We start from the raw sequence: 9,785 nt of genomic DNA, 5'->3' as shown, positions 1-9,785 counted from the left end.
TGGTGCAGAACGAAGCTTACTAAACAACAATTTATACTCGGCACTCGGTGGAAACTTAGTGAATTTTTCTCCAGAAGTAGCGGTAGAGCTATTTGATGTAAATAACAGGCGCTTAAAAACCCTGGGTACAGTAACCCTTCAATTTCAGCTAGTGGACGAAGAAAGTCCCGATCTCCTAGTTCAATCGTTCATCGTAGTGGACGATATTACCGAGAACTGCGTACTAGGTTTAGACGCACTCTACGGTCACAAGTTCATCTTCAACGGCAGTGAGAAGACGATTTATCGGATGAGAAAATCGGATCAACCTACTCATGAGCCCGTTATGATAACTCCGCGCAAAATCACTATTCCTCCATACACAGCCCAAGTGGTGGAGAGCGAACGGGGGGGCGGAAAGCTACCCCCAAACATCGCCTGTTCATTTATACCAGCTCCAGAACTCCCGAAGGGAGTCCGCCTTGACCCCTTCGTTTCGAAGAAACAGGGGAATGGATTATTTCGCATCGTCATCATCAACGAGACCGACAAACAAATCACGATACCAGCCTTTCGAGTATTAGGTACAGTAGTCTTCACCGAAGAAAAAACACACACTTTAAAAAATATTTTAAAGCGGTCCTATTTCTACAATAAAATGGGCCTATTTCTACCAAATAATTTCAAGTCTCATAAGAGCCTCGGAAAACATTTTCCAAAAATTGACCAACCAAGTCTTACCAAGAGATGGCGGCCTGATGGAAACAGGCACTCGGTATATACTTTGCCTTTTTTCAAACCGCTATGACATCTGATATCATTTTACCGTCTTGTTAATCACGCGTAATTTAGCCGAATTCAAGTTTTAATTTTTTAAACATATTAACCTTAGCCATAACTATGAAGTTCATTTGTTAAAAATTTCAATTTCCTTTCAGAACTGATAAATTTTAAAGAATAAGTAAAGAAACGTGCTCACTCTGCAGTTTTTTCTCCCCTAGCCAGATCTCCCCTGTCCTTCAACGCGTCTTCCCTCTACCGATGCCAAGGCAATGCCCAGTGCTTTGGAGATGAATTCAATCAAACAATTTCGATGAAATAATTTGTACGCTGTTTTTGATTACGTTTTTATTAACTATGAAATATATTTTAAAGCAAGAAACGAATATTTGTATAATATTTTAATATCAAAGCCTGGTTCAAAAATTCTCCATCTATCGGTAAAGGTCGCATGGTTCGATAGCGTTATGAAGATGGCGTCATCTGTTCATCATCAACCTCAGCGTTAATTTACAAATAAGAAAAAAGTAAAATTATCAAATAAAATTAACTTTCGTGTATCTATTTGTATTATTTATCTTTTTAAATATGTAAATTGCATTTTCTGAAACATTTTATTTGTTAGAAATCGATTTTGAACCGGTTTCATTTCGAGCAGACGCCAAACATCAATAGGGTGGTCTGTGCTATGTGATTGCATTGTTACTGCTGGAGTGAGCAATTTCAGGTAAATAAGGTTATAATGTTGTCAATTTCTATTCCAATATAATATTAAACTTGGTTGTAAAGATTGCGTCATGATGGCGTGCCCCGTTAGCGTCGTGATCGGCGTGCCCTGTTAGCGTCATGGTTGGCGTGCCCTGTGTTAGCGTCATGATTGGCGTGCCCTGTGTTAACACGATATGTTTTATTTATTCGTGTGCTGGTATGTGTGTTTGCAATGTAATTGGCATCATTTAAAACTAGTTAATCTCCAAACTTCTTACATAGTGATTTCAACACCAGCATTGGTCAGAGGAGACTCGCAAGCAGCAAGGAAAGGAGGAAAGGAGGCTGCTCTTCATCAGCCAGAAGTTTGATACAAAGGAGTACACAAGTTGATTTCATTACTTGTAAGTCTATTCATAGTTTGTAATTAATATCTTTGTTTAATATCTCTGTTTTTCAAGATAAGCAAAGTCAATTTTTTGGATATAGATGGGCAGCAATTTTATCGAGCCATGACATCTGAGTAAGATTTCATTTTTGTATTATATTATGGTTTGACTTTATTAATTGGTCTAACCTTTTTTTAAAATTCAGTTTCTGTTATCCTGCTTATGGTGACCTGTCACTTGATGATAAGCCAAACCTAAGTTGCCTCTAGGAGTATGTAGACAGCTTGATTGCAATTTTTTTTAGTATAATCAAAGTTTACATTTAATTTCTTTGATTTTCTTCATTAAGATTATGAATGTCAAATTTGGGACACAGCTGTGCAGTTTTTTTATCGAGTTCTGACATCTGAGTATGATTTAATTATTTAATTTTCTTAGAGTTTACTTTATTAATTGGTCGAAACCCTATGCTTCTGTTGCTATACTCCATGCCTTTGGTGCAACACAATGATTTAAATTGATAATAAATACTTTATTTATCAACAACAACAGTACTATTTCTTTTATTCATCATTATGCAATGTTACTTTTTGTGACTAGTTATAGATAACCAAGTAGACCTATACACATCATCTTTTCTGTAGAGACCACCATTATTACCTGTTGACGGGACCAAGAAAAGGAATTTTGCCGGTATCATCGCATAACTTCCGCCAAATACCAAGTAATCTCCCTGTGGACTCCTTTGTCAAACTTCTAGCTGATGAAGAGGAGCCTACTTTCCTTGCTGCTTGCGAGTCTCCTCTGACCAATGCTGGAGTTGAAATCACTATGTAAGAAGTATGGAGGTTAACTAGTTTTAAATGATGCCAAATGCATTGCAAACACACATACCAGCACACGAATAAATAAAACATATCGTGTTAACACAGGGCACGCCAATCATGACGCTAACATAGGGCACGCCAATCATGACGCTAACACAGGGCACGCCAACCATGACGCTAACAGGGCACGCCATCATGACGCTATCTTTTCAACAAAGTTGAGCATTTTATATTGGAATAAAAATTTACAACACTTTAACCTTATTTACCTAAAATTGCTCATTCCAGCAGTAACACTGCAATCATCCCAATCACAAAGCACAGACCACGCTATTACAAGATGCTTGGCGTCTGCTTGAAATGAAACCGATTCAAAATCGATTTCTAACAAATCAAATGTTACGAAGAATACAATTTACATATTGAAAAAGATAAATAATAAAAAATAGGTACATGAAAGTTAATTTTATTTGATAACTTTACTTTTTTCTTATTTGTAAAACGCTGAGGTTGATGATGGACAGATGACGCCATCTTCATGACGCTATCGAACCACGCGACTTTTACCGATAGATGGAGAATTTTTAAACCAGGCTTTGGTGCTTTGGTGTTTAAAAAATGTTATAAAAATAGTCATTTCGTGCTATAAAATATATTTAATAGTTTATAGAAACGTTTTCAATAAAAGCGTACAAATTATTTCATCGAAATTGTTTGATTGAATTCTTCACCTATGCACTGGGCAAACATTGCCTTAGCATCGGTAGAGGGAAGACGCGTTGAAGGCCGAAGGGGAGATCTAGCTAGGGGAGAAAAAAACTGCAGAGCGCGAGCACGTTTATTTACTTATTCTTTAAAATTTGTCTGTTCTGAAAGGAAATTGAAATTTTTAACAAATGAACTTAAAAGTTATGGCTACGGTTAATATGTTTAAAAAATTGAAACTTGAATTCGGCTAAATTACGTGTGATTTACAAGACGGTAAAGTGATATCAGATGTCATAGCGGTTTGAAAAAGGCAAAGTATATACAGACTGCCTGTTTCTATCAAGCCGCCATCTCTTGCTTAGACTAGGTTGGTCAATTTTTGGATAATGTTTTCCGAGGCTTTTATGAGACTTGAAATTATTTGGTAGAAATAGGCCCATTTTATTGTAGAAATAGGACCCATTTAAAAATATTTTTTAAAGTGGTCCTATTTTGTAGGGTCCTATTTTGTAGGTCCTATTTGACGGGCCTATATTGTAGGGTCCTATTTTGTCCGGGCCTATTTCACCGCAATTCTTTTTGTATTACCATATAGCAACGTACGAATGCTAATTTCTACTAACATCCGGCCGGAAATCAATGAGTGAAAGAAAAAACGTGTAAGTTGGAACTTCTTGTAAAAAAAAAATCTTTTACCAAGCAGACGAAGCTTTAGATGACAGTAATGTGTTGCAAGTTGCTATTATGTATTCATTTAATTTCAGAATATAATAATTACAACCAAAATAAATGTTATATTACAGAAATCATTCGAGTACTAAAAAAATAACATGAAATTTTTGAATTTGCCGCCGTGAATGCGACGTAGCCACTATTCATAAAGGAATTTGACAGGGGGAAAACCGTTACACTCCTGCGTCTGGTCGGTATTGGGAACCCGATTTTTTCGTCTGGTCTGAGCGGTTTAGGTATAACTTTTCACGCTCTTTTTTTTGTGAAAATCTTATCCCTCTTGAAATTTTTCCCAACTTGGGCATTTCCCGCCGACTTCGGAAGTCGGTACCGCCCAGGGGAACCCTCTGCGGCACGGCAGACTTGCATTTCTGCCGATAAAATACCTTAACTTAAATATTTTTGGCGGTCTGCCTTTTGTTAAAAAAATTACCCCTAACCGTCGCAGGCTCTCGGTCTATTACATATACCAGTAAAAACTAATGGTATCACCACGATATAATAGGAAAGGTACACTCTCGGCTATCCCTAAGACCGGCGGGTGTTCAGTAAAGGGTCCCAAGATTCCCCGCCAGGTTCGCTAGTATAGGAGGCCCCTCGCCTCTCGGGGGTATAGTAAAAATTGGGGTTTTTCGTTCGTTATCTATAAAATTACCAATCAATGTGTCCAGAAATTGATTTCATTTAAGCTTAATTTAATTCCCTATCCTTAAATACCTAATTCATCTAGATTAGGCAATTATTTATATGTTAAATTTATGATTGAAATTCAAAATTTTTTGAAATTTGCGCCTTTCGCAACATTGCCTATTTCATTATATTAAACACGTTTGTCTTCTCTCTAGTGCAGAATTCATTATAAATAGAATTAGTCAATATTTATTAAATATATCCATTTTTAACAAAGGTGTAAAAGTTGCTCAAAAAATTGTGAATTTCAATCACAAATTTAACATATAAATAATTGCCTAATCTAGATGAATTAGGTATTTAAGGATAGGGAATTAAATTAAGCTTAAATGAAATCAATTTCTGGACACATTGATTGGTAATTTTACAGATAACGAACGAAAAACCCCAATTTTGACTATACCCCCGAGAGGCGAGGGGCCTACAAAAAAACCTGGCGGGGAATCTTGGGACCCTTTACTGAACACCCGCCGTTTCTTCCAAGAGACTGGGATAGCGCGAGAGTGTACCTTTCCTATTATATCGTGGTATCACAGTGTAAATACATTGAATACAAGTAAATTTGATCCTGTTTACATATAGCATTAAAAACTAATGGTATCAAACTGTATTGACATTGAATAAAAGTATATTTCATCATGTTTACATATAGAAGTAAAAACTCAGGGTATCACAGTGTTTTCACATTGAATACAAGTATATTTGATCCTGTTTACATGTAGAAGTATAAACTCATGGTATCAAAGTGTATTCACATTGAATACAAGTATATTTGATCCTGTTTACATATAGAAGTAACAACTCATAGTATCACAGTGTATTCACATTGAATACAAATATATTTGATTCTGTTTACATGTTGAAGTATGAACTCATGGTATCACAGTGTATTGACATTGAATTCAAGTATATTTGATCCTGTTTACATATAAAAGTGAAAACTCATGGTATCACAGTGTATTCACATTGAATACAAGTATATTTGATCCTGTTTACATATAGAAATGAAAACTCATGGTATCACAGTGTATTCACATTGAACACAAGTATATTTGATCCTGTTTACATAAGGTAGTAAAAACTCATGGTATCACAGTGTATTCACATTGAATACAAGTATATTCGATTCTGTTTACATTTAGAAGTAAAAACTCATAGTATCACAGTGTATTCACATTGCATTCAAGTATATTTGATCCTGTTTACATGTAGAAGTAAAAACTCATGGTATCACAGTGTATTCACATTGAATACAAGTATATTTGATCCTGTTTACATATAGAAGTAAAAACTCATGGTATCAAAGTGTATTCACATTGAATACATGATTTCACTCTAACGCTGAAGCATCGTTGGTGTCTTCAGCAGGCTGCTAACCTTGTGGCGAGTTCGTCGTTGGCAGATTAAATAGTTAGAGGGCAGCTCTGGATGGATAGTTTTCCATGGTAATTTGGCTGTGTACTGATTGTGTACAAAGGAAATTGAATCGGATTGATAAGCTGCCGTTGAATCAGCATTTTCAGCATCCGAAAGAATGCCCAGAGTTTCAAGTGACCACAATTGAGTGATGTCATCGTATTGAATAGCGGAGATGTGATAGGAGGAACCCTGTGATAAAGTGACGGTGTCGAGAAGTGGCCCAGAAACAAGATAACCGATGAAACTGGTGACGGCCGTCGGACCTTTGCCGTGGATGCTCTCGTCGCCAGCAATGGACCAGTAGGAATCAGCTCCAATCAAAATGTTGATTAAGAATCGATCATTAACTGATGTAGCATGAGCCAGTTGTAGATCTTTGAGATGAGGCAATGAAGAGAGGATCGCTTGATGAGGATCTTCCAACGGATCGACAATGGAATTGAGAACCACAGTTTTGTTGAATACGCTCGCCATTCAGACCATTGAGCCAAAAGTGTACGACGTCGAAGTAGCTGTGCTCTGTGGCGGTGGCTGCTAGCCCCTTGAAACCAGAAAGAGAGAGTAAGACTTGTCCAGTTGGATGAAGTCGAAGCATTTTGACGAGTCGTGCTGTCATGAAGGTGAGCTGCGAGCCTTCATCGATTAGTATATTGGCAAGAAAGGATACTACATGAGAACAGACAGTAGCGACTGCTGTCTTAAGAAAAACGAATGGTAGTGATTCCGTTGTCATTGTTGCTATGACTCTGGGTGATGATTTGGAAATTAGTCATCCCGTATGAGCGGAGGTACCAGCACCCTTGTCGGAGTGGAGACTTGTGTGGTGTGGAACCGCAGGCAGTGAAAACAGCGGAAACGAGACGGACAGTTTTTGGGATTGGTGTGTCCGTAATTGAGACAGTTGAGACAGAGTTTCTTTATCTTGACGAGTTTTGCTCGTTCCTCCGGTCCCTTTATTTCGGTGCATCGTGTTGGTGTATGTTCACCAGAGCAAAATGGACACAGCTTTCTCTTATTCGGCTGATTTTGTTGAGATGTTCCGAACAGAACTTGCTTCGTTTCCGAACGAGTTGGTGACGGCAAGTCACAGGAATCACCCATGATTTCTATTTCACGTTTGATAGCTGTTCGTAGTTCGTCGAGAGTCCATTCTGCGTTTCCTTGGTGGCGTGTGAGATTTCTGCGAACGTTGATTGCAACTTTATCGACCAGAAGACAGACTAAGAGATCTCCGTAAGAAGTGGGTGCTGGGCCAAGAGCTTCGAGGCCTCGAATATGAGATTCAAGTTGGTCTGCAAATGAACGTAGGCTTGAGCGAGTCGAATTTGCGGTAGGGAGATTGATTAGTGCTTTATAATGAGCGGTTACGACTTTTTTGGGTTGACTATAACGTTCGCGAAGGAGATCTTTCGCTTTGAGGTAATTGTCATTGGAGGAGGTAAGGCCAAGAAGGGAGGCTTTGGCTTCTCCTTCGAGTTTTAAGATAAGGAAATTAAATTTAGTGGCTTCTCCGTAGTTTTTTGCGATTATCTTCGATGGCGAGTTGCAAAACGTCGCCATCTGGTTCTTCTGCAAGATCGGGAGGAATTGACGATTTCCTTTCAATAGAAATGGCTATTGCAATTTCCTTCGTATGTTTGATCAAGGCCGTTTGATTAGCAGGTTGATTCGGTGGAGTCTGTAAATTCTGGTGACGATCTTGTGTCTCCTTTAACTTTTTTCGGCAGCCTGAATCAAAGCCGCGCGATTAGCAGCAGGGATTTGATTTGCACGTTCAGAGATTTGTCTTTTGTACACGGTGGCTTCTTGACAACGTTTCATCATTACATTTCACCATTTCAATCAAATTTGCATCGGTATTGGGATGGTGGATATGGACTCCGTCAAAAGATTTATGGATATGAGTATGTCAGTTCAAGTCTATATTATGTCATGTTAACAATGTGAGTAAAATGTTATAAATTTTTAATTTTATCTCTAAGTGAAAATGTTTAATCCGTTTATAGATTTTTGTTTCTAAGTGATTAATTCAATTAACTACAAGAACAAGAAGAAAATTTTTCATTAACATGATAATAAAACTTATATATTTTTAACATACTCTTTTTTCTTTTTAACAACTCAATTGACATATTGCTGTCAAACTAGCACACTTTTCATTTCAAAAATTTGATTTCCTTTTGTTTTATCTTTATTCATGTGTTTATGTAACTATAACAAGTGTTAAATTTTTTCAACTTGGTCTCCGCGAGACGGTCTCGAAGGGTCGAGACCGTCACCGCTACATCCCAGTGGGACTATCCCGGCCCTCTGATTGGCTCTCTCAACCCTTATACCCTTCCATGTATTTCTGCTTTCCGCTCCCACATTTTCCTGATACACACAGCGTGGTTTTCCGTGGGAGTGGAGTTCCCGCTTTGATTTGTTTGTTTCTTTGTGTATTTATATTATTTACATTTATTGTTTGCTGTTTGTTAAGTTTTACAAATACAACATTATTACTCATATCAATTGTTTTTTTCATTTTATATAATAGACTGAATTAAGTACCGGTGTGCTTTCTTAAATTAGTGTAAATTGGGCCATAGGCACTTGGGCTGGCGGTTCCAAAACCCGATCAGGTAATGATCGGGAAAACCATAATTCTAAAAATTTAAAAAATGATAGGAATGGATATATCTTTATAAGATCTGTCCATTTTTTCAAAAATGATGCTTTTAAAAATACTTATTGGAAGAGTTACCCGATTTGCCGTTTTTCAGGTAGGTCTGTACGGTTTACGGGTATCCGGTTACCCCCCCCCCCCCAATAATAAGTAAAATTTCAATAATTTATTGTGGGAAAACTATAAGACCAAAATTAATAAATTTTACAGAAATTGATAGCTCTTGACAAGGGCTATCCATTTCTGTATAATTTATTTAAAAATATTTATACAAAAAAAAGTTTTAAAAACAATAAAAATTGTTCCTTAAGTCTATAGGATCGAGTATATCTCTAGAGCGCAAAAACTACAAAAAACGTCTTGTCCAAAATTTTTTTGTTTATGAAAATTATCTTAATTATTTTACAGAAATGGATAGCCCTTGTCAAGAGCTATCCATTTCTGTAAAATTTATTAATTTTCGTCTTATAATTTTCCCGCAAAAATGTTTTTAAATTTCACGTATTATTGGGGGGTGGGGATTACCGGATACCCGCTTAACCGCACCGACCTACCTGAAAAATGGCAAATCGGTTTACTCTTCCAATAAGTAATTTTTAAGCAATATTTTTTCAGAAATGGATAGATCTCATCAAGATATGTCGATTCCTATAATTGTTAAAACTTTTGGACTTATAGTTTTCCCGATTCTCCCAAAATCGGGTTTTGAAACCGTTTTTCTCCGGCCCTCACCAACCCAGTTGCCCATGGGTGATAATTCACAATAAATCTAATTGAAACATACCGATGTTTAATTCATTCTTGTTTTATAAATTGAAAAGCGATTTAATAAAGGTATAAATAGTGTATTAGAATAAATTACAAACAATAAAAGTAAACATAAATAGT

General features: G+C 36.9%; 2 protein-coding genes and 1 long non-coding RNA gene across 5 annotated transcripts; 1 reads left to right on the top strand and 2 right to left on the bottom strand.

Annotated features, from left to right (window-relative positions):
- Positions 1–1,425: 1,425 nt before the first annotated feature.
- LOC123475205 lies at positions 1,426–2,630 on the top strand. 2 transcript variants are annotated; one of them, XR_006649992.1, is made up of 7 exons: positions 1,426–1,486; positions 1,549–1,684; positions 1,750–1,871; positions 1,929–1,990; positions 2,062–2,127; positions 2,206–2,266; positions 2,501–2,630. It is a non-coding gene; the product is annotated as an uncharacterized LOC123475205 (long non-coding RNA). The 2 variants fall into 2 exon arrangements; XR_006649991.1 differs by lacking the exon at positions 2,501–2,630 and having other exon boundaries at positions 2,206–2,350.
- LOC116930784 lies at positions 2,404–3,114 on the bottom strand. 2 transcript variants are annotated; one of them, XR_004398562.2, is made up of 3 exons: positions 2,953–3,107; positions 2,751–2,888; positions 2,404–2,685 (listed from the first exon to the last, which is right to left on the bottom strand). XR_004398562.2 is itself a non-coding variant. In XM_045177551.1 (3 exons), exons 1-3 carry the CDS (start codon positions 2,964–2,966, stop codon positions 2,513–2,515), a joined length of 321 nt encoding a protein of 106 aa, XP_045033486.1. In that variant the 5' UTR covers positions 2,967–3,114; the 3' UTR covers positions 2,404–2,512. The 2 variants fall into 2 exon arrangements, 1 of the variants encoding a protein (XP_045033486.1); XM_045177551.1 differs by having other exon boundaries at positions 2,751–2,884; positions 2,953–3,114.
- Positions 3,115–6,997: 3,883 nt separating this feature from the next.
- On the bottom strand, positions 6,998–7,792 carry LOC123475364. Its single transcript, XM_045177966.1, has one exon. It carries the CDS (start codon positions 7,790–7,792, stop codon positions 6,998–7,000), a length of 795 nt encoding a protein of 264 aa, XP_045033901.1.
- Positions 7,793–9,785: the final 1,993 nt, after the last annotated feature.

This window comes from Daphnia magna, linkage group LG8, assembly GCF_020631705.1.
Source record: "Daphnia magna isolate NIES linkage group LG8, ASM2063170v1.1, whole genome shotgun sequence".
Lineage (NCBI taxonomy): Eukaryota > Metazoa > Arthropoda > Branchiopoda > Diplostraca > Daphniidae > Daphnia > Daphnia magna.
Note: the sequence above shows the minus strand (reverse complement) of the source record. Positions and strands in the feature narration are given on the sequence as shown.

What these genes read in the sequence shown, in the direction of transcription:
- LOC116930784 (XM_045177551.1), bottom strand. An exon ending in TTTTATTTATTCGTGTGCTG is followed by an intron (nt 2,686 to 2,750) that starts GTATGTGTGTTT and finishes CTTCTTACATAG; the next exon opens with TGATTTCAACTCCAGCATTG.
- LOC123475364 (XM_045177966.1), bottom strand. Translation starts at nt 7,792, where the DNA reads ATGGCGACGTTTTGCAACTCGCCATCGAAGATAATCGCAAAAAACTAC.